General features: G+C 39.9%; 1 protein-coding gene across 3 annotated transcripts in view; it reads left to right on the forward strand.

Annotated features, from left to right (window-relative positions):
- Window positions 1-25580, forward strand: part of LARGE1 (LARGE xylosyl- and glucuronyltransferase 1) — a 276217-nt gene that overhangs the window by 192278 nt on the left and 58359 nt on the right. For all 3 annotated transcript variants that reach the window (XM_090143138.1, XM_031600072.2, XM_090143139.1), the window contains one exon: window positions 20155-20259. In XM_090143138.1, the coding sequence (XP_089999264.1) occupies window positions 20155-20259 (105 nt within the window). The remainder of the gene's footprint in view (window positions 1-20154; window positions 20260-25580) is intronic.

Raw genomic sequence — 25580 nt, forward strand, 5'->3', positions numbered from 1 at the left:
CTTGCAATTCTCTGATTTGCAAAAGACCTAAGTATTAACGGTTTGGGCAGAGCTGAAATAATTTGCAGTCTTAACAGCTATTTAGTCTGTCCTGTTGAAACAAGAAAAAAGGCTATAGTGATTTATGCATATTCATCTTCTTGGCATTTTGACAAACCTTGTTGCTCATGAAGTTGTTAAAAATCCATAGCGGAGAAGAGCAGATCCACTGGTGTGAAACAACAGAGATCTGGGCTTTGCTTCAGTCAGACACAAGCACCTCAATGCCCTTGCAGTCCTTGGTCTTGCCAAGGTCTTGTGGCAAGCAAATCTACCATTTCCTTTCTCCTTCCCATTGTCCATCTTGGCTAGTCATTAGAGTCATGTTTGTATAAAACCTAGCTCTACAGAGCACTGGCTAAGCTGCCCCTGTGCAAATAAATTGTCTAGAAGAATAAATACTTCCCACACTGAGCTCTTTTTACACTGGGAATGCGCAGTTCCCTCTGATTTATCTTGCATTTAGTCTCAGTGGACTAATTGTACAAGATTTACCGTGAATACGTGAAGTAATAGCTGTCTGGTTTCATTGTGGTTGCTCAGATGGTAGTGTTTGTTTTCCTGAATGATGTCTGTCAGACACCTTAGAGGGCAAATATTGTATTCTGTAAATCTTAACATTCAGTATCACAGAGGATTTTGGTTGTTTCTTCTCTTTCCTCCCAGAGGGCAGGGAGGCACTGGCACAACTGCCCAGAGAAGCTGTGGTGCCCCATCCCTGGAGGTGTTCAAGGCCAGGTTGGATGGGGCCCTTGGCAACCTGAGCTGGTGGGTGGCAGTCCTGCCTATGGGGGGGGGGGATTAGATGATCTTTAAGGTCCCTTTTAACCTAAGCCATTCTACAGTTCTCACAAAGTAGTACTCTATGAAAACATGAAATGAGAAGTACTCCTGTAGCAAACAGGTGGCAATTTACATATCCTGCTATGCCATCCTGGTATTACCTCAGAAATGATGGCTGGATCCCTTTGTATCTGGGAAGTTGCTAGTTTTAATTTAAGTTGCTTTTTTGAAGAACTGAACTTGGGCTGTTATGGATTAGAATTTGTAACGGCCAGTTTCCCCAGTGGCAAAGCACCTCCTACACAACCACATGCTTTTTGGAGCATGACTTGGCTGGAGGATTGCTTGCCAGAGGCCAGTTTTTGATCTGACAGCTTTTCTCACCAACTTGTCTGGAGTGGAAAAGTGAGAGATTGTTAATCAGCAGCAAAGCCAAGAGCCAGTATTTTTATGAGGAAATATGTGAAACACTTATTTCTTCTGCAGCATTAATGTAATGAGCCAAATTCTGACCTTCCAGAGTTTGGAATGTCTCCAGTTGATATAAAAGTACCTATACCTACTCGCCCTATCTCTATACTGACTCCTTCAAGTCAGCATGTGTGAATGTAGGACCTTCGTTTGCTGTCACAGTGTCCACATCACTGAATCCATTTTATTGGGAACCACGGCAGCTTCCATTGCTGACATCCAGTAGCATCATGTTAAGGGTATTTTATTCAGCTGTCCTTCAGAGCTAGCAGTACTGTGCTTTCAGTACTTGACAGTGCTGATGCTCACTGAAGCACCCTTGACAGGTAGTATCTGAGTACACAAGTGCAGCAGAACGCATCCAATTTTAATCCAAGCCTGTATACCTGTGGTATTTTCATTGCTCAGGTTTGGTCAACAGTACAAACTGAAGCTGGTAAATATGAATAAAGCAGGGAAGAGGAAAAAACTCCTTGTGCGAATGGACAAGGATCAGAGATTTTGTATGGTAAAGAAACCTAGACATAACTTCATGATCAAAGCTGCTGTGACGTGAGTATAAAGTGGCATATTCTACAGAACAGTCCAATACAAACCAAATTAAGAAAATATTGAACTAAGGTATGTATTGAACTGAGTCTGAGTCATCAAAGAATTTACTAACATATTCTGAAAACCTCAGCTACCCACAGTACCCTTAAAAACCTTTTCCCATGCTTCTACAGTTACCAGCTCCCAAACAAATGTAACGATACCATTTTGGTTTTTTGTGGGTTTTTTTTGTTTTTTCCTTAGGATCTTCTCTTCCATTAATTTCTGATTATCTTAACCAAAGCAAGTCTGTATAAAAGAGGACTGGATTTTTTTCCAATTTTCCATCAAATATGATTCGCTCACTAGTCTCATTCAGGAATGTATCTCAATCTGTCACCATGGAAATCATTTGATGTCACAAATGTGAGACTGCAGAATCAGTTAATATGTCAGGCAGGTAAACCCAGACTAATTGCAAAGGAGAGAAATTAAATTTAACACACACATGTATTGACAATAAGTAATGATGGGAAAGGAAATTAAGCAGCAGCTCATGATTGTTAAGTGGTCCAAAAGAAATGCATCAAACTTCTTTCAAAAACTGCCAGAGGTATTTAAATCACTTTTGGATTATACTGTGAACATGTTGAGTGTCATATATCTTACAGTTTGTTTCAGACCTCCACTCTATAATCCTTATGTAGAATTAAATTCAGTTCCATTAGTAGTTCCATAAGCTTATTTCTGTTATTTCCCCATTGGTACATTGATACAGTTGGAGACATTTATTCTGTTAGCTTCCTCCTCATTCACAGCAAGTTACTGGCAGAGCATATCCAGAAATTATTAGAATTATTAAAAGAAGCTTCTTTCTTTGTTAAATTTTAATCAGTGTTCATCTAGTTTCTGCTACAGTGTGCACATGTGCATGTGTATAGCTCTATGATCCAAACAAAGCTTATTGAATTTGCTGAATATTAGGTCATGGTCCTTATTGCACGTATATTCACATAGACTTTCTATTTAATGACCGTTCAGATAGGACATTTATTTCCTGTTTCTGCTGTTCTTGAAGATGGATAGCACAAATGCCTTTTCCCAAACTGTAGAATTAGGAAGAGATCATCATAATAGAAACATATTTGTTTTATTTGGCTTTTTTCTTTTCATCTTCTAAAAGTTATTTATTTCACCTTCCATACATCAGAGGGAATAATAAAGTTTTTCTGAAGGCACATTTTCCCTCCTAGCTGTAATTCAAAGGGACTGTGTCAAGATTTGTTAGTCCTACAAGTCAATTCACAGTAGTTTGTTATTTGATAAATCTGTAATAATTTTAGTCAAAATATTTTTTCTGTTTTATTGAAATAAAAGAAATTAAAAGAAAAACCCAAAAGGATTGATTTGCTTTCTGCAATAAGAAGTAGACATCCAGTATGAAAAATAGCAACACCCTTATCTTCTGAAGGGAGATACTAAGGATTTGCATTAATAACCACTTCAGTTACTCCCCACTGGGTTTTCTTTCAGCCAGAATACTAGTCCAAACACCAAGAAATAGCTTGAAGTCCTTCCATGCTAGTTGACGGTGGCTTGAAAATTAAGTCCAAATCCTTGCATTTTATCCACCAAGTAGATTATTTCATTCAGTTCTGCAGCCAAATGGAGGCAAATCAAGCTCACATGTTCATTTCTAAGAACAGTTAGCTAAGCACAACTTCAAAAGATGTTTTGGTAAAGCAAAGCAATGTCTCCCAAGGAAATGACACTGCTTGGCTGTGACTTCAGATATTCTTCCTCCAGTTCATCAAACTCTTGGTTCTTCTGTCCTAGGCTAGCCTTGTCTCACTGTTGCTCACATGGGCAGTGAGAGAAGTCAGTTCATTCTGCACCTACCGACCTTAACAGAGCATCTCTTTCTGTAATGTTGCTTCTCCCTTCTGACACTGCAGAACATAACTCTCAGAAGGAAAAGCTATGTCTTCACTTTTCTCCCTTTGTCATCTTCAGGGGTTCAAAAATTGCAGAATTTGTTCTACGCATATCTTTTCTTAAGGAGTGAGCCTTTGCTTGCTTCCCAGTATTGTTTGTGTAAAACAAAAAATTAACAAGTCTTTTTTCACTTTCAGCAGACTGCTAATGTGCACTGAGGTGCCTGACAGCTTTACTTTAAGGAGAGTTTTTGTGGGTAAACCACTCAGACCTATGAGGGACACTGCCTTTCTGGCCTGGAAGCTGTCCTTGTTCCAGAAACACATTTGCATAACATTGTTATCTTGTTGGGTGGGAGAGAAGAGAATGTATGCCAGCAGATAAATTTCAAGGTACGTTGATTTATCCTAATGCTTTTGCCGGTGAGTCACTGCTGTTTTGATCATTCTGTTTTCAACTACGATCTCAGTAATGGATTGTAGGAAACAAATGGAAAGGGGTGTTTTTTCCTCTCTTGCGCGATTTTAAAAATTATTTTCTTGTGTCATCCATACAAAGATGATTTAATTAATACTTTAATCCAGACCACAAATTTATGTAGTGGTTGAGTGAGAGAAGCCCGGCACTGCCTTGTCATAGAGCATTTACTTAATCCCGTCATACCTGTTTGATAATTACTTCCTCAGATCTGTCCTTGCATGAGCTATAAAATTAGCTTAGAGGACTTGAAGAAAAAGAGGAGGGGGAAATCCTTGAAATTAGTTAATATTTTATGACTCTTGTTGAGTCAGCCCTCATTCAGTCTTTCTGAGGAGTGAGCTTTCCCGTCTGTTGTGAAATAACATTAATACTTCCCAGTTTCCAGAGCTGATCAAAATCTCACAGTGATATAGTGACGATCTTTTCAAAACAGACAATGATCTCTTCTTAATGCCCTGGTGTCTTTAGTTGCATGTTACATAAATCTTCCTTCAGTGCATGCTTATTCACACATTTCTCTTCTTGCAGAGTTGATTTTATAAGCTTAAATAGGAAATTGTTTATTTTCCTTTCGTGGGAAGGCAGGAGCTAAGTTTGTCTTCACATGGTGATAACAAATGGAAGATTGCCTCAAAATCTGATCTATGCCATGCTGTTTGTTTCCGTGTGCAACTACTGTGCCAAGCCTAAGTGGCAGAGTAGGAGCCTTGCAGTCACAAGGTCATATCTTACTCTAGAAGAAACCAGCATTTCATGCATTGCAGAGTGGGTGTTGTTTGTTTGTTCTTTGTTTTGAATGTGTATCTATCATTGAGAATCATCCCTACATCTCTTATGCAAATCTATAAAGCGCTATTGGCAATAAATTTCCTATGGCATTTAACACAGAGAAAATCATACAAATCAGAAATAAAATAATCTTGTGAAAATAGTTAATTTCACAAATCCCTGAGGACACAATAGGAAACAAGTGTAGATCCAAGCTAAAAGTAGCACTAATGAAGTGGTTGAGTTAAGAAATGCCCCAGGGCGAGACTTGAGTCGCTCTAGCAGAAGGAGGATGCAAGTGGATAGATTAAAATAAAAGTTAATTGTGATACATTTAAAAAAAGATCTGTACATAGATGATTTTACAAGAATTACTGGAGCTATTCACGTTATCATTTCTTTGTGCGAAGTAAGTCCTGGAGAGGTTTGTCTGTTTGTTTGGGATTATACAGCAGGATTTTATGAGTGGGTATGATGTTGGTGCACTTCAAGGAGAAAATCCCGGAGAAAGATCAGTTGTGACTTTTAAAAGGGCAGAGATGGAAGCTAGGGTGAAATAGTGAAGGGAGACTTTCAGAAATCTACCAGGTTATACAGTCTGTCCTCAGTGCTAACAGGGGATATACCTTTTTGAGAGTTTAGAACAGATTAACTGCAGAAGTCCCATTTACTTGATGCTTTTGGAGGCATAAACTGATGTCCTGACAATTTTGCCCAGAGTGATTTAAGAAATTTTTGTCGTCATCTCTTCATTACTTCTCCATGAGCTGCATTAAAAGATTTTATGGGGACTTAAAGTCCTTCTCAGTCTCTGTATCACCATTATTGAGGACCAATGAAGAGGGCTGCAGTTAATCCAGCTGGCTGCACTCTGAGGTGAGCAAGGTGGGTGGTAACATCAGTTATGGGGTGATAATTCCTCAGACTAATGTGTTTGCTTCTACATCATTTATGTGACTGTGATCTAAATGAATCCTCACAGTGTTAAATCCAGTGGAAGCCAAGAATGTGTCTCTAAGTTTAGCCAGGTCTTACTGATCTTCACTATATACAGCCAAAATTGTCATCTACGTTGTCCTTTCTTTGACTTACTGCTTTTCTGATCTGCACATGCATATTAATTTGTTTCTATTTCTCATTACTTGAAAGGCAATCCATTTTTAATTTGCCAAAGTATTAAATGTGTTTCTATTGTAATTTGTATTTATTATGGTGCTTAACAGATCTGCAGCATGACTGACAAAAAGGTGACACCAGTCTTCTGCTATGTGGAACTGTATGCCAATAAAGGGTGTGTCTTGTGATCATTTGGTGTGTGAGGCATTTATCTTCTCTCCAAGGAAGATGGAGAATGAAGCCTTTTGTTTTGCAGTATCTTCTTTTCTGCAGAAAAGGCTTATCAGATTGCAGATAATTTCCTTCATCTTTCTTTTATCTTATCAAATCTATCTCATACATTTTTCTCTCTTGAAGAACAAGTATAGTGTGTTATCTAACATCTGTGGTTAGGAAGGAGTTGGCCAAGTTAATTTTACAGCTTTCAGGTTTCATGTTGTTCCCATCTTGTCCCATAATAGGTGGAGAGTAAGTAAAGGGAAATTTATTTGACTTGCTATTCTTATTCTTTTGATTACAGAATTCAGTGAGACTGAACACTGAGTCAGAACTCATAACAGCGTTGTAAAATACTGCTGTGTAAAGAAATGTCACCTACACTTCATGTATTAGTAGAGATTAAGGGGATTAACTGACACCATAACTTCTTGCATGCTTTCCTGCAATAGTTGCACAGCTGGTTTACAGCATTTTGATGTCCTATGAGTTCTTAACGCTTTTGTGGACTTTGCTTTTTCTTTTTTTTTAATTGTGGAAGTGATATACCTTATCTAAATATTTTCAATACTTTAGCTGGTCATTTTGATTCTTCTCTTCCATATTTTTAAAGGAAAGCCTCTACTTTAAATTCTGCTCTAAAAAAAAAAACACTTTAAAAAAGCAGAAATATTAGGCTCAGGTTCACTAAATAACTCTATTCAAAATTTAATTCTAAATAGAGTTTAGATATTTAGTTTACAAGGCAATTTGCAAAGTTTTTCCCACCTGCTGTATGAACCTTGCTTTCAGCCAAAACAAACTGCCAATTTAAATTCTCTTGCTGTGTGTCCTTACAGATGCTGTCATTTTGGTTAAGCCAGACAACTGCCTGGCTATTTATGGCCTAAATCCATTTTGTATCTTGACTCTTCTGTACCAACCTTTTGAAAGGACCGAACAAGTTGACCTTATAATAGAAGAAGAGTATGAAGAAGTGGTTATAGGATGCTAGTGTTACATGTTATATAGGTTGCTCTGAAAGTAATGTCTCTTTTTTTCCCTGTGGAAACTACAACAAATAGAAAGAGCACAATAACACTATTTGATAGAGTAAATTCTCAGCTGCAAAATGCTATTTTTCAACATAATCACCACCATTAGCTATACATTTTTGCCAGCAGTGAACAAAGAGCCTGCATGCTGCACTCATAAAGGCCTGCACCAGCAGAGATGATCTCTGTCACTGTCACCACTGCTGAAATGCACCACCCACCACCTCAGTGTGCTCACATCCACTGTTTGGTCTCCATAAACATTCAGCAAGTGTCAGTGAATTACCAATGGGTGCCATTTTTCCCACATAGAAGAGTTCAGTGGCACACCTTTGCTTCATATACTCTTCTGTGTCAGATGTCATTTTGTTTGACTGCCCCTCTGCCGGCTCTGCAACATGGCAACAACGTGTAATGGGATACTGGTGGGAAGGTTCAACTTCTACTGCCATACCACCAACAGCTGCCTCGGGCATCACTGGACACATGAAAAAAGGAGGCATTACATTCAGAACAATCCTCATACATACAAAGTAGGAGAGAAAGCACACTGCAAGGAGAAGGAGGGCTCTTGTTTAGCCTGTAAAGTTTTAAACCAACTTCTCCTGTTTCTTAAAGAAGTATTTGAAGCATCTGGCTGCAGGCAGCTTCTCGGTGAGGCCATGCTGAAGTGCATCAGGAATGCAAAATTAACGAGGCTAGAAAGAGAGGGAGAATAAGCAGGAAGGATCATAACCCTGTCAATCCACTGAAGAGGATATTTCTCTAACATGGAGAGTTCTGGATTTTATTTCAGAAACTGCTTTTACTTTTTGTCTTTTTCTCTCTTTATTTCCTAGGAGAGCAAAGGTTGGAGTGCTTTTGCTAACCGTCACTGTTTCAGTACTCTCTTAACCTCCTCGGGGTCAATTTGAGGACAGGCAGGTTGGGTTTGGGAGCTTTTTCAACTCCCATACAAATGTAATTTTACTTCTTTCTGGCATTCAGCTTTTCTGTAAATTTATTTCTGTGGCTATGAGGAACTCAGAGCTCTTTTCTGCCTTTCAACTGATGGAACCACTTGTAACTGCTGAGTGTCAGTAAACACACTTTTGAGGTTTCTCTAAGGATATTTGCTACAGGGCTAAAGAGAACAGGCTCAGTTGAATACATATGTGCATGTTTTCCCTGTTTTGTAAGTACGATATAGAGTATTTCCTTAAAACTACATGCCAGAAAGTGCAATAGTTCACAGCCTTCTCTTCTGATCTTATTCTCTCCTCCCGTAGCTGAAAACAGCAGTCAACACAAAAGTTGAATCCTAGGGAACAGAGCTTATCTCAAAGTGCCTGTGTGAGAAGCCTGAGTGACACTTTTTCACGGATCTCTGCAGATGACACATGAGGCAGACTGCAGTTTGACTAAATGAAAAGTTCCTTCAGCTTCCAGGAAGAGAACCAAAGAGACTTTTCTAAACATTCAGACTAGTAGACTTTTGCACTCTTGTTGCTTTCTTCCCGTATAACATCAACATTATCCAGAGAGCAAACTCCCTGTAATGAAGTCTGGGTCTCTCCCCATCTGTCTCACTAAATGCCACTTGGAACAAGCGCCTTTTCATTTGACAATAAAATCAATGAGTGAAATATTAGAGGCTTGAATGATATGATGTGCAGAATACATTATGGGAGTTGTTGTGTTTCAGTGGACAGCAAGTCTTGCCCTTTCTTCCCGTTATCATCAACATATCCACATAATGAATCTGACACCTTCTGCTACTCTTTCACCTCTTTGCTTTGAGGTTTTAACTCCTTTGTGCCACTTTAAGGTCTCACTAACTGAGAGCTTTGGAACAAAATTCTGCACCTCTGTGAATATTGGACTAACGTTTGTTACGTCTCCATTAAAACCAGACCTGCACTAACTAGATAATTAACAGAACAGAAAGAGTAGGGAGCTTAAGTTAATTTTCGTAACACTTACTTTTATCCCTTCTCATGGTTGACACAGCTTTCTTTCTCTGTACTCTGAGGTTCTTCAGAATCACAGGAATCAGTGCTACATCAAGAAACAGGAAAAAAAGGGAAATGTCAGCGCTGAGGTGGACTAAAGTTAAAGACCCTAAGATGTCTGGAACTGTTCACAAAGATTGATTTGCAGAAGTCTGAAGAATGTTTTTTTTTTCCATATTGTTTTGTCCAAGCCTTACTGGATTCTCCATCAGGAATATTAACCACTTCATTGCCATTGTAGCAAAACATGTTGTAGATGCAGTAAATTACTGAAAACTGAGAAAAAGTAACTAATGGTTACTAGCAGTCCATGAGCCGTGTGCCACTATTCACCCTTGGAGCTCAAGTTGCTGTGCGAGATTCACAATTTTATTTCTGTCAGTCTTGACTCTGTTGTATTCAACAGAGTTATTACATACCAGCAAAACCAAGTCAATACCATATATGATTTCAGGTTGAGGCACATTTTCAGTAAGAGAACATCTCAACCACTTTGCCCTGTAAATCTCTTTCTCTCCTGGCTGTGGCTTAAAAGACAGAAAAGAACATAGAGAATGAATTTAAGAACAATTCTTTGCGCATTTATTAGGCGCTTGCAGTGCTCCATCTATTGCAGCAAAAATAACTTTGAACACTGGTGGGATAAAGTCTTCCACTCTGTTCTCTAAGATGTTCTTATAAGCCCATCTATGGTTTATCCTGAGTGTAGAATCACATCTACCTAGAGAGGCTGAAGCTCATCATAGAGGTGACCCAGCAGAGATTGCACAGCCAGTCAACATGAGAACAAGCAGATCCCAAGTATCTTGAGGTCATCACTAAAGCACGAGGCTTCTTGTACAGCTTTGTTGTATTAAGCAGAAACAGCCCTTGTTCTGTAGGCTGAAGATGCAAAACAGGAGGTGGTTGTTTGGTATCAGAGCTCTCTATCAGCACTTCCCTGATATAGGACTAATTGTGCGCAGTCATTAGATATGAGCAAATGTTTACTGTGTCATCCTGCCATCTGATACTCCTGATGCATAAATCATTCTTAGCTACAGCCTATCTTGAAGTCTAATTAACAGGATAAGGTGAGCTCCTTACATAAACAAACCAATTATCAGTGTAGTCAGTACCATTAAAAGCAGTGGTAGGAAGAGCTAGGGAGGCAGCAGCACCTTCCTGCAGTTTGTGTCTGCTGAAGACTTCTGAGTTTTGATCTGGAGAAATTTGCATAGGCTGGTAAAGCCACATAGCCAAAGGGAAAGTGCGGAGCTTGTTTATTTTTTAACAGAACTAAACTCAACAAAGGGGAAAAATAGTGTCAGCACAGTTGGATTTTAACACCACTTCCACTAACTTGACACCCTTTTTTCACATCAAGTGTGTGACTGTAGCACTTTTCTGTTATGTATGGTGCTATGTTTTGTGTATTTTGGTTTTTGTGTGTGTGTTTTTGTTTGTTTGCTTTGCCAACAGAAAACAGTGCTTTTAATTTTGTTCATATTGAAATTTTTTCTGTCTCTGCTTCTACGTTCCAGGAGCTCTCTGACACTCAAAGTCCTTATGATACCTCCCAGTGTCTTGCTTAGAAATATTTATGGTGAGCCCATTGATTTAGAAGATTTATTCTTTTAAAATAAAAAGAAGAGAGGTTAATATTGTGAACTGCCAAAGAGGATATGAAGTTAGAAGAGCAGATTCTCAATATTAGAAAGCTCTTACCCTCTGTCTCTAAGTCATTGTTAATAAACAACAGATTAGTATTCCAGCAACCTCAGATATCAATTACTGAAACCTGATAGGTGTAGTGAAGCAGTGATGTTATTCCAATTTTATAGAGAGAAAGAAATGTTCCTTCATTACCGTGTGCCTTGTTTTGTTCTCTTTTTTTTCTCTACAAGAGTTACTAATAAAAGGAATGGCATAAGAATTAGGTTATTGATTACATATTACAATCTGCTGCTCATATTCCCATTACTGAGATGCATTTCACAGAAGGAGTTTGTGCCAGTCAATATTTGCATCTCAGGAACTTCCCCCTTTGTAAAATTGATACAGTTATGACAGACAGCCACGGTGCGTGAGCAGTTGCTTTCATGCTTTTCACACTCTTCTTCAAAGCACTTTTGCTGCATTATTTTAGGCAGGGGGAAAAAAAAAATTTGGTTAGAATACTCATCAGCTGGAAATGGGTTCATGTCAAGTCTCCTATTGCTGTTAATTAGATGGCATTGGTGCTGCTGGGACATTCTACTCCATTACCAGTGACACAGAAGGTCTTTGATGTGGAGAAGGATAAGATTAGCAGCACATGAAGCTGGTTTGCGCATCTTATGGTCAAGCCTAATTCCACAACTATGTCTGTGATTGGGCACAACCACAAACTCAAACTCCATGCTAGAGCACTGTTTCTGGCAATGTTTTGCACATACCCTTAGTAGGTAGGTAGGTATTCTTTAGTTAGGCCAGGTAGAAAACCAAAATTTCCAAATCATAACATCTTTGAAATACTTTTTTGTGTCGACTTTTGTCAACATGAGAGCCCTGATGTCATGTGCACACAAGGCCTTGTAATTGCCACAGAGAACCTCAAAAATCTTTGTTCCAAAGTGAATGGTTTTCTCCACGCTCCATTGTACACAGTTGCTGAAAATCCACTTCCCAGAAATTCTGCAGATGTTAGCATTGCAAACATTAATGATAGATTTCCTAACTTTGCTGTAGTTTGCTGAACTCTTTACTGTCCTCTTTGTTGTCTAACAGTTTCCTTGGAGTAGAGGAGGTGAGAAGAAACCTAATATATTCTCATCTTTCAATTGATTTCAGTCTTTAATCTTTCCTTATGAAGATGAATCACAGATTTAGCTCTTTACTCCAGTCTTTCTGAATACAATTCTGTATATTTGATCACCGTTTGTGTATGATTTTGCTTTTTGAATCCTCCCTCCTACCACGTACAGAACACTTGAAATGTTTCTTTCGTGAGAGACTCTTGCAGTTATTCTTCTCTGGCCCAAGTTGCTGTAACTTCTGTATCACCACCTCTGAATACATTCAGGAGGCAGTTGATGCCATTGCCTTAGATTTTTGTTCCAGCACTGACAGTGCTACTATTCCTTTCTCTAATTCCTTTCTCCTTCACTCACACAACCTTGCCCATCATGTATTTCCCAGCTCTCCATGTACTGCATCTACCTCTGCTTCACCTAACTACCTCCTTTTTTTCAGTCTGTTCAGTGCCTGTCTCTTCCTCTCCTGGTGTGCTATCCAATGTGCTATTCCCTTGAAACCATGGTCTCCCCCCCTGAGCCAGTCCTGCAGTACCTTCGCTGAGTTTCTCAAGCGAATTGTTCCTTAGTAATTGTCCATGCAGTTCTCTCAATGAGAAACCAGTCCACTAAGAAAGGCAAATGGCTGTTGGGAAACAGCAATGTACTCAGTGAAAGCAGGAAGCCAAATAAAAAAGGTAAACTTGCATGAGAGGTATATTTCCCTGAAATTTGACATTTTGACATGTAAAAGACAAGCTCTTAGCTTAGTAAAGACTGTCTCTCCCTGAACATCCCTGTGTGTACATATACAGACACTGGTGTGGCCTCACCTTGCGTACTGCATGCAGTTTTGGGTACCACAGTACAAAAAGGACATAAAACTGTTTGGGAGTGCCCAAAGGAGGGCTGTGAAGATAGTGAAAGGTATAGAGGACAAGGTGTATGAGGAGCAGCTGAGGTCCCTGGGTTTGCTCAGCGCGGAGCTGAGGGGAGGCCTGATGGCGGCTGCAGCTCCTCACAGGGAGCGGAGGGCAGCGTTGAGCTCTGCTCTGTGTGACAGCGACAGGGCCTGAGGGAAGGGCATGGAGCTGTGTCAGGGGAGGGCAGATGGGGGTTAGGGACAGGGTGTGCACCAGAGGGTGATGGGAATGGAACAGAGTGCCCAGGGCTGTGGGCACGGCCCCAAGAAGCTTTGGACACCACTCCAGACATAGGGTCTCATTTTTGGGTGGTCCTTTGTAGAGCCAGGAGTTGCACTCAGTGATCCTTATGGGTCCCTTCCAGTTTAGGATTTTCTTTGATTCTATGACATGTATGCATGTATATGTGTGTAAATAGAGAGATGCACATATATATGTGTGTATGCACGCACAGTGCATTTGTGTGTTGTATGTATGCATGCGTATGAAAAAATGAACAGCAGTGGTAGAAGTAACCAGTTCTGTGGAACAAAAAGCACAGCATATCCCACACTGTAAAGCCATATGAGGAAATTTCAACTGTTTTTTTCTGGGGACAGGCAGACCTGGCTACAGTGCACAAAGAAAATTTAATGCGCATATTTTAATGTGGATTTGTGATAAAATTTCTAAAGACTTTTTAGAGGTAAGTTCAGAGAGTTATTGTGCTAGAAATACGTTTCCAGAAGTAACTCAGGGATTTTGTAATATGAGAAAACAAGAGTCTTTTTTTTAGGGATGGAAGAGGGCATGCAAATAGAATAGAACAGTGAGTATGGAAACAGGGAGAAACATGAATTTGTATAGACAAAGCAAGAATTGTACAGGTCATCAAAAGTGAGGATGAGAAGCTTGAGACTGACAGTGGTCTATAGAGGCAGATGAGATATCTGGCAGAAGAAGTGGAAAATTTTAGAAGCCACGTACTTTGTATCAACTAGTGCAGGATCAGGGACTGGAAGGCCATAGAGGAGAGGTCCATCACTCAGGCAAGACTAACATCGAGTGCAGCTCATTCAGCTGGTATAAATTAGTGTAACTACACTAATTTCACTGAAGACATGCAGATTTATACCAGCGAAGCATGTGTCCTCACAGATCTTACGATCATTTCAGAAGAGTAGTGTGTCTTATGGAGATATTTAAAGGATAAAACATATCAGGAGAAGGATGGAAAAGGAAAGTAGAGGGAAAGGATATTAATGAAAGATTTTAACTCTGATTCAGAATAACCTAGCTTCATTGTACTATTACGTATTCTAATAGTCCTGACAGTGCTCATCAGACGTAGTACTGGGCAATTTGGTAATGTGCTAGCATTTGGAATATGTACCTTTTCCCCTCTTCCCTCCTTATACCTTTTTATTCTCTATGTCTGTGTTCCATTTTGGGAGAACTAATTGCAGTTCTCCTGATTCTGCCAGACTTGAATCTTAAAGTCTCACTGAATCCTTCTTCTGTTTTGTTGTGGTTTTTTTTTTCTCAGCTTACGCTGAAGGCATGCATTGCTGCAGTCGTAGTACTTGGCTGCAGCTCCAGCATTCATGTCTGTATTAAATTCCTAACGACCTAAACCATGACCGTTGAAGTATTTAAAAGTAGCAACACAGAGTTCTGCTCTGTTCCGCTTTAAAAACCTCCACAGTGTAGGATTTGCTTGGTTTTTTGTATTTTTAAGCACTGAAAATACTTTACACTTGCTTTTCCCTTTTAAGGCCACTACAAAATACCACTAAACCATGATAATACAGCAGCTGTGCTGAAATGGACCTTTCTTATCACCTCATCTTTTAGTCATGGGTGGTCAAAGGTGGCATTCCACCCTGCCCATCCCTTTAAGATGCCTTTCTGGAAACAGCCTAATGTCCTGAGCGCTGAAGGTGCAGCTCAATCAGAATATCTGCAGTGGAGCCATCACTCTTACTATGCTTGCAGAGGAGTCACATGAAAGACATGGTAATCACTAAGAGAAGAAAAAATGTTTTTAACTAAAGAAGTAGGAGAAAGTAGTTGTAATATTTACTATAATTTTTAGTATTATTACTGCTGTTTGTAATAGCAAAATAACTGAAGGCCAAAGCTGAGCTTAAGGTCGATTGTACAGAAGATTCTACAGAAGGTGAAATTCTCTAAAATCAGGAAAGTCATAAATGGAAGAGAAGGAAAAGGTTGTTCATGCTCTTTTCCACTGTGGAAACTATTGGTCACCAGATGAAACAAACAGAAACCACATTCAATATGATCAGAACCTCCTACTTCACGTGAGTCATGCCATGGGAAGTGAAGGTGCACTGCTGAACAGTGCCAACATCCAGCTGCCCTGTGCTGTGCTCCTCCCTGCTGCTGAAGGCACAGTACTGTGCTCGGTGGAGCTTCAGCCTGGTTGCATGCAGTTGCTGTTGTGCTTTCAGTATAAAATAACAGTTATTACCTCAGAGTGCTTATACCTGCGATATGTGAGACAGGCAAAGTGAGAGAGGGATTACTGTTACCACTGTTATTATTAATGGAGAATTGAGCAGGAGGCTGTTATGTGACTCGTGCAGTGTCACCCAAGAAATCAGTATCAGAACTGGGAACTGAAATGAGATCTTGAGTCCCCTTCAACTCCTGAATTGCAGGAACATGCTTTCCCCTCTGTTAGGCACCAAAAATCTATGAAGTATAAACTGAATCAAAGGCATTGAGTTGCCAGGCTCAGAAGTATCTGTTTTTTTCCATGGAAACTTCTTTCCAGCCACAGCTAAGCTTTAGCAAGGAGAGATGTGCTTCCCATCAGGTGAGCTGTCTGGGAGCCGTTCTGCACAAAACACCACATCCAAGCAGCTGCCTTCTACAGAAGCCCAGTCCCAAAGCCGGGCTCTGCTGCCTCAAAAGGGACAACCTGGCTGTGATTCTGCCTGCTCAGTGCCTTGACACCATGGTGTCGCCAGAATCATAGAACCATTTGAGTTGAAAAGGACCTTGAAAGGTCATCTGATCCAACTCCCCTGCAGTGAGTGGGGACATTACAGGTAGATCAGGGTGCTCAGAGTCCCTCCATCCTGACTTTGGGTGTATCCAGGGACAGGCCATCCATCACCTCTCTGGCAACCTGTGCCAGTGCCTCACCACCCTTATTGTAAAAACCTTCTGCCCTATATCCGGTCTAAATTTCCCCTCTTGTAGTTTGAAACCATTTCCCCCTGTTCTATCCCAGCAGACCCTGCTGAAGAGTCTGTCCCCTTCTTCCTTATAGCCTTGTTTTCTGTTGTCTGGCTGTTGGTGATGTATGAATAAGTAAAAAAGACAGCTTCATTTTCATAAGCTAACATGTGCCTGGAGTAACGGAGAGGGAGAGAAGTGCACTTAATCATAACTGCAGGGCCAGAGCAGAAAACAATGACAGAGCTTTTGCTGTTAGTCACGGTATTTTATTATAATAACTCTTAGGAAGAAGAAACAGACAGCTGAACAATTCAGATTTATTATGGTAGCCACCGTGTTCTCATTTGCTGGAGGAGTAGTTCAAGTAACTCCTTCATGCTTCCTTTTACAAAAGGCCACGGTGGCAAGGAGCGTTGGTCTTTCCCCTCCAAAAGTCTGAATTCAGAATGTAGTGTGATTAGAGGCAAGATGAGAATGGGGAGAGTTTCTGTTTGAAGTTATGCATCGCTTTGGCCAGTGCCTCATTTTGATAACTGTATGATGCATTTAACAAAACAAAATGACTGCTGATGCTCAGACTTGCTAGTCAGAGTGCTATAAAAATACAGATACTAAAAAAAAAAATCAGATGATAATTTTGAATGAGATCTTTCTATTTGCTCAAAATTTGAAAGGGCAAAACTTTATGATTTTATGGAGGTTTTGGATGTTTTAAGCTTACAGAATGTGATAGACGGGATATATTATACATCTACATTATGTGTCACAATGGTAATATTGAAATGAGTGGGGTTGTACATTTAGAAGTGGTTATTTTGATATCCTTAGATCAAAATGTTTTGGCATCTCTTTCCCAGAGTATATTTCTGGATTTCACTTTGTCATACTGATTGAGAACAAAGAAAATGTTTGGAGCCATCAACCAAACCATGCAACCAAAGTTCTATTTTTCTGATCACTTCTGCCATAAGTCAGTCATAGAGATGTAAAGAGAAAAACACATACATTCTTCTTTGGCAGAGACAGCAACATTGTTCTAGGCTAGAGAAAATAGGAGTATAACAAAACAAAATAATAAATGTTTCTTTATAACTTTCTGCAAGCTCATCTGCTCATCTGTTTCATCTGCCTGGTACATCTTTAGACACCAGCAAGGTTAACAAGAGCCAGACAAGCAATATAACATCTGCCCTAGGACAGTACCTAAACATGTGTGGATTCCCAGACCAATGCAAAATCAAATTTAAAAGTGTTAGCTATCACATCTTATTTTGTATTTATAGCAAGCTAAAAGGGCGTGTGCAGGCAGTTATTTCAGCTCAGTTGATGCAGCGTTAAGTGACATTATCTGATCTGTGTATCTAAGCCCCAAAGCTCACATGATGTCAATTGCTGCCCTCATCCATGTGCCATATCAAACCTCCAAGAATACTGAGAGCAGGATTTGTTGTGACGTCTTCAAAAATAAAGGGGAATAGGGAAGGAAACCATAAAGCTACTATAAATATGTGTGAACTAATGTCCTAAGTCTTTTCTCTTTATCTTATCATGAGAAATAATAACCAAGAAGTAAGTATTTCAGGGGTACGTTGTCAGAACTGAGATTTTGAACTGGTAGGAGGGAAAGCAAAACCATTAACAAGCAGCAAGGTTTGTTCATTTCCTATTATTCATCGGTTTGAAGGCTGAGCTGTCTGACTTGTTGGGAAATGCATGGGGCTAAAATAATGAAAGCAGATTGTTGCTCCCTAGTAAGGAAGTTCAGTATCTGCCACTTGCAAATGAAATTCTAACATTTCTTTTGATGCTAATGGTGCTATCCTGCAAAGGATCTGTGGACTGCTGAGTTGTGAAATGTGCTGTTAGAATACGAGCAGGGTCACTCTCTTCCTACTAGCTGTTACAATCCATTGCAGCCCAGATGCACCTGCATTTTTTGTTTCTCTTGTCCTTTGCTAGCCATTATAGCTCCTTATTTTGATTTATTCTACCTCCTACATGTAAGGGAGTGGTTATAAAGATCATGCAACCTTCCAGCGTGTTATCAACAAATGTTAGTTTAAATTGTGCCCTTAAGCCTTTTTTAGCTAAGATTTGTATGAATCAGTCGAGGTCCCTTCCCTGTTTCCTTTCAGTATATGGCTCGTGGGGCCTTATTTGTGTTCAGTGTGTTCTGTGTGTCCTACAGTTGAGATGCAGCAGTCTATTTGTATGGAGAAAGAACATATCTTCTGTGCATCAGTTGCTTTGGATGTATCTATCTCTAATTTGTAATTCAGCTCATTCTCTTACACATTGCACTCTGTTAGTATTACCAGTTTTAAGTAGCACCAGTGGGGTGAAAATGTATGGTATTCTTTATCTTCTCCCCTAGACTTTCCACTTCCTTAAAAAACTCATGAAGGAGTTTAATGTGAAAAACAAAATATGAAATATACACTACAAAAGGAAAGACAGCATCAGAAAATGAGGGCTGGTATGTTATGATTAGGATAGAACAGGTTGATCGTGAACAGTGGTATAGAGTGAGCCTGGTAATCTCTCAAGGTTATATCTAGATTGATTTCCGTTCACTCCTTGAAGGCTTTTGTAATGTGCAGTGTTCATTTATTTGTTTAATGCACTGGCCACTCACTGCTGCTCACCCTCTGGAAAAGAATTCAAGACTCAAGGCTTACTGACATTCCACTGCATTAGGTACCACAGGAGACTATCCCAATCATCTGGCCTACACCAGTGTCTTCCCAGCTGATTATAAAGTTGAGTCTGTCTGTGTGCCTTGCTTCTCAAACCAGTCATGTCTTGGACCATACTGAATTTTTTATGGTGCAGCTATGGTCCCACATAGCCAGCGTAGGTTGGTTGATAATTTGCTGCTTTCAACATGCTGCTGTGACCATGCACTCGGTTACGTGAGCATAGCTGAGAATTGAAAATGTGCTTTCAGACACGATGTTTAATTGCTCTCTAAAAAGGTTGCAAAACCATTTTCAGTCTTAGTCATGGTGCCCTCACCAATACACCATTCCCCTTCCTTCCTTTAACTAGATCCAAATGCAGTCTTCCCCTTCCCTCTGTCCTCCATCACCAGCGCATCATTTCAATCACTTGTCTTATTTACATTTTATGCAGCACATTTCAGAATAGATAATTAAGTCCTTATCTATACAAACATTCACTTTTCAGTTGATTTTTAAGCAGTGCAAACCTTCTAGACGCATTTGATTTAAAGCACGTTTTACCCTAGCTGAAGCCAGCTGCTAATCAATGTAAGCTGAACCAAAATAAGTCCATTTAAAACCGAAATCATAATTCTTATGCAGTATTCCACATAGGCTTACCTAAATGACTTTTAAATTAATCTCTTAAATTAAAGCAGTGCAACTTACGTGGGTAAACCCTTAGAATCCAGTTTTTTCCTGAGCTAAAGGAAACTCTTTTGTGACTGGAAAAAAAAACACCCTGGAACAAGGCAGGGAAAGCATGGGAAGATAGTAATTTGTTATATTGAGCCTTGTTCTTCTATTATGTTATCTCCATCAGAGTATAAACAGATCTTCATATTAGATGATCGTTTTACCAACACTTACTTCTCACTAGGAGGATTCTCCATCATTGTGTTCCAAAATCAAGCAGCATTCATATTTGTCCGGGTGATATATTTTTGTCAGCATGACAAAGGTTCCCACAGTGTTTAATTACTCAGACTAGCCAGGGGAGAAGAAAAGAAATGAGCCGTGCTGAGTTTGCTGTGCCAGGATTGCTTTCTGTTATATAAGCAGGCATCTTCCTAATGCATGAAAGGAAGGCAGCTTCAGAACTGCTGTCTGCTGTTGCCACTGCCTGTCCCTCTTCAGATTTTGTGTGCACTTTCCATTGGCTGAGTGACTTTTGTCTAATGATCCCCTTGCAATGTGCTCATTTCCAGGGCAGCAGGTTCTTGGCTTGGTGGAGAACCAGAGTGACTGGTATTTGGGCAACCTTTGGAAGAACCATCGTCCCTGGCCAGCGCTTGGGAGGGGCTACAACACAGGTACTCCCTGAGGGTCTTCTTTGAATTGACATTTGCGTTGCGCACGGAATCAGTCCCATGGTGCAGAGTATGAGATGCAGTAACTCACGTCTCCTTTCATAACCTACTGCGAGATTTCCCATTTAAAGCAGTAAAAATGATGCAGTGTGGTGCATTTTGGAGTTTCTGCTCATGTGCTACTCTGAGGGGAATATATTCCCTCTCTAAATGATCTTGAGGGATATTGTATGGCATGCTTGGGGAAAGGACAGTCTTTCAGCTGTCTGACACATCCTCAGCACTTCTGCAACATTTCTGTCTGTGATGAAGCGTATATAGTCACAGCAAGACAGAAAGAACAGGAACAAGGCCTCATGTTCTGTAGAGAGGTAAATGGTATCACAAAATGTCAACCCAATAAAGATATAACTCCTGCAGGATGGCAACAGGGTCATAATTGTCCTAATAAAATGCAAACTACTGGCCATCAATTTCTGGTGCCGTGAGAAAGGAATAAAGGCACTAGATCAGAGAATGTATTAGCTTACAAGAGACAGGTCTTCTCACTGATTTGTGTTTGGTATGTGAGAAAACATACCAGGTGCATAAAGAACACACACGTACATCTAAATCATTTTGATGCTAGGCTTTTACGTGCTGATGCAGAGAGTTAGGTCCCCCCTCTATTTGTAATAAAAGGGCAGAACAGATGGTGAAGCCTCTGTTTAGAAAAGATGAGTCCATTTAAATATCCATGCACTATCAGAAAATGATTTACTATAATAGCGGTTTTGCTTTGCAGAAATATATTGGATTGAATTAAACAGACTTAGTAGAAAAAGGATTGCATGCAGTTGTAGCTGGGTCATCTGTATTTCTGTAATCGTTTGTATATTTGAGGGAATCATGCCTGTTTTTGTGAATTGGTATTTCAGCCTCTGCAAGGCATCTCTCTTCAGTGAAAATGTTCAAGCATAGCCTGACAGAACATGGGCTGATAGGGGTATAAGATTTTGGCAGAAGTTGTTTGTTTCCTGGTTCTTTGCTTGCCAAAGCAGACTGCATACGTGAAGGTTTGGTCTGCTCCCACTCTCCAAACACATGAGACAGAACTAAATTTCATGAATTTGTCCTGGAGTCTGAAAGCTTCTGTTATACAGGACCAAACTAGTCAATGGCAAATGTTCCGAGTTACACCACAAAGCAATATGTTTTGCTCTACTGAGAAATGACCACCTCATATAGCTCCTTTCTTTCTGCTGCATTTTCACTTTCTCCTTTCTGCCATTTTAATGCTGTACAAGAGAAATGTGGCACATCCATATAACGTTAGACTGAGCCAGAAATGTACGCTATGTAGTATCTGAAATGCAGTTATTCAAATATAAATGCTGAAAAGCTTTAGGTTTAGGTTACTAATCTAAATGCTTTACCAAATGTCAGTGTATCACAAAATAATTCCCTCTAGAAGCAAAAATAGTTGAATGTCGTTAGCCTTTCACACACACTGTGTGTGTTAATTTGCAGTGTTTGTAAATACAGAGTTACCAGGCCAAAGGTAATCTTGCACATGATTTTAGACTGCTTGCAGTTTTGTTCTCCAGACAGTTCACATGTGGTTATATAATTGACAGGTGACTAAGAAGTGGAATGACATTTTTTCAAGTGCATGGAAGAAGAGGTCACTGAGGGAAACAGTGCAATGTATGAGAGATAGCAAGTGGTGTTACTGACAGAATCAGCATCATTTACTATAATTTTTTTTAATTGAATTCATTTTTTGCCTCAGTAATCTACCAGAGATTAGAGGTATAAATCTCTCAGGGTAGAAGAAAAAGAAACTGGAGCTTGTTTGATGTGTTCAGCAAATGAAACTAATTGACATTGAAAGCAGCACTGTGGCCAGGAGTATTCAGAAAGCTAAAGGGAGGTATGTAAAGAGAGTCAATAACTCTAAGCAAAATATTCAAAAAAGACAGTGGGCCCAATGGGATTAACTTAGATACACAGGTGTGCAGAGTCATGCTTGTGAACAGTGAAAGGGCCCCCACAACATGGAGCATTTAATGAGCTAAGTGGAGATGGATGAGAGGGAAGCCATCAGATGGACTTTGCTCTTGTGAGAATGTTTATTACAGTCGAAGGAAAAGAAATTTTTATGTGAGTCTTCTCAGCTAGACCCAGCCCTGGCACATTTGATGCAGGATCAGCTCTCATAGTCAGAATTCTTCTACTGCTTCCTCCCTATTCCTAAAGCAAATAGTTTATCGCTCACTTCTACTTTTCTACGCTGAAGCCACTCTGCCAAGATGCAGGCTAGGAGCCCCAGAAGGGAGGTACATTAAAGGTAAAGATGTTTTTCTTCCTTCTCTACCAGCTCTTTAAACCCAGTAAACGTTTGCATTCTCCTGTTCCTCCGTTCCCAAGCCAGATCTCCAGACACCCAATACAGATTTTCAAGGAAAGATTTTTTATTGGTTGGTTTGTATTATTGTTTCACTTCTGCACATTTACTTTAGTCCATGATAATGCTGTCTTAGAAAAAAACTGACCAAACTCGAAAGTCAATTCATAGACAACTAAATTTGTGCTTAAAATGTTTTTATTTAGATCCATCCTTTATCTGAGATAGCATTCACTTCCTTGGGCCATTTTGAAATCACGGACTCATAGAATTGTTAAGGTTGGAAAAGGTCTCTAAGATCACCCAGTCCAACCGTCAGCCCATCCCCACTATGCCCACTGACCATGTCCTCAGTGCCACATCCACACAGTTCTGAAACACCTCCAGGGACGATGGCCCACCACCTCCCTGGGCAGCCTGTGCCTCTGCAGCAGTGCCCTTTCTGAGAACTTTTTCCTAATACCCAGCCTGAACCTCCCCTGGTGCAACTTGAGGCCATTACTTCTCATCATATTGCTGTTACCTGGCAGAAGAGGCCAACCCCCACCTCACTACAATCTCCTTTCAGGTCATTGTAGAAGCAATAAGGTCTCCCCTGCACCAAACTGAACAGTCCCAGTTCTTCCCAGCCACTCCCCATAAGACTTGTGCTCCAGACCCTTTAAATACTCTTCCTTCTGTACCACAAAATGCAGAATTCTTTCATATACTTCATTGATTGAAACTCAGTAATCTACTTAATCAAATACATTTTATATGTTGTCCACTCTATTTTGTTGACTACACTGAAATTAACTGTTGCAGTAAGATTATTCATACATTAGTTAAATCAAACTCTTCACGTAATCTGTGTTGTCGTTCACTGACTATACTGTGCTTCCAGTAGTATTGCCTGACCTGCAGGAGGATTTTTCTCTTTACAGATGTTAAACTGACAGCTCCAGAATTGCTCTGTCTGGCTTGATGTTCGTTTCTGGAGTAGCAGTCATCTTAGTCCTCAGAAAAATACCTTGTCAAAGAAATTTTCAACATAAAAGCTTTTAGTGCTTTGTCTGCATTATACTTTCCATCATGGGGGGAGCATAGCTTTTAATAGCAGTTTCTTGGAACTCCACTGTCATGATTTCAAGCCACTTCCCCAGCTGGCATACATCACCCCTTGGCTTCCCTGCCTCCCTGCAGCAGGGCCAATTTACAGCAGCTGAGAATCGCACCCTGAGCCTCTCAGATGGAAAGAGTGGATCAGACTAAATTGCATGAGGCAATGTATTCAGGGCAGTTTTCAAGACCTGTGAGAATTTAGTCTCTTGACAAAAAATGTCCGCTGTTATTGAGATAGCTCAGAATTCATTCTCTATCATGCCACAGCATGACAACCATTTCTCATAGTGACCCTTTCATCTGTGGGCTTGTTAAGTTCTTATTGAAATAGACACAATGAAAATTAGTGCCAAAATAGAACAGGATGAACAGCAGTAAACTGAGGAAAGGACGAGCACCTTAAAGACAGGGACAGGGCTGCGGGGGGAGGTTGTCGGAAAAGCTGAAGAGCCTCAGGCTCAATCTCTTTTCTTTGTTATTGTTTCAGTTATCACTGGGAATGTAGCGCTGCTGCTTCTGCTGCAGTTTTCAAATCTGAAGTTTCCTCTTGCTTTCTATCTCAGAGTCGGAAAGTCTCATCTTGCTCTGAATCATGAAGTGATTAGGGACATCACTACCTAGGAATTATGAGCCACTTTATCCTGAGACAGCCCAATTCTGAAATCAGGGTGCCAGGAAGTTTTTGCAGAAACTTCAGCCCAAGGGATTTCAGACTCCTGAACCACAGAAGCCCATCCTAAAGATTTGAGGCTCATCTAAATACGCTGCCTTGGTGGAACTGTGAGGTGCTGTAAGGAGGAATCTTACAGCTTGAGCTGAAGATAGCTCCCACGCTGAGGGATGTCACATTACCAGATTTGTGGATTGAGAACAGAAGGCAACGGCTAGCACCTAACAGTTACCTGCCTACATGTGCATCGTGCATTATTGCTTCCATGTTTTTAATGACTGGAAGAAAGCTAGAATGAATCTTTCCTTAATTGTTAGCCTGAAGAAAGGACGTATGAAGGATGAATTGGAAGTGGAAGCATATGTTATGTCATTTTTGCATAATATTCAACGACTACAGAGAATAAAGGCAAGTGTAGGGCAGATTGTTTATATAAGACTAGATGAGATCACATCTAACACTGCTTTTTGATGGTACTGTGCATCTTCAGTGCAGAAAGCAAACGAATAATAAAGCAGAGCAAAACAGGTGTGAGGAGGCTCATGGCAGTCTGTGAACCTGGGCTGGAAGTGCAGTAACTGCTTTCATCTGAGTACCCTTCTACTCATGGCAGTGTAATAATGGATCTGATCCTAGAAATTGCTGAGCACTTTCAATTAATTAAACATTTCTTTTTTCTTTTTTTTTTTTTCCAAAAACCCTCACTATTAATGCTTAAGTAGTTATTTTTATCTAATTCTGGCTAGCCAGAATTTTATAGTTCTATACCAAAATGTCAGAATTTTGAGAATCACATGAATATGGCAGTGATTTGCCAATTATGTTCCATAAATTCTGACTAAAATTAGTCCTTTTTTCTGGTGCAGACAGAAATGTAGTGGTTGTTTAAGGGATGAGATTTTTCCAAATTGTCTTAGTGAACAAGTCAAGAGAACTCATGGGTTATTGAAATTTTAAGTGCTTGCCATCAGGACCTGACTTAGATTAGCTGTGCTCTTTCTAAAGCCATTACATTATTCCTACCTCCCATTACCATGCCTTGTACCAGTAATTCAGGAACTGATATAATTAGATTTGATTCTAAATACAGAAGCCTTTAAAAACAGATGCAAAATACATTTTGATTTAAAAAAAAAAAAAGAAAAAAAAGGAAAAAATCATTCCAAC

The sequence above is a fragment of the Phasianus colchicus genome, chromosome 1 (assembly GCF_987193195.1).
Source record: "Phasianus colchicus chromosome 1, bPhaCol1.hap1.1, whole genome shotgun sequence".
In the NCBI taxonomy this organism is placed as follows: Eukaryota; Metazoa; Chordata; class Aves; order Galliformes; family Phasianidae; genus Phasianus; species Phasianus colchicus.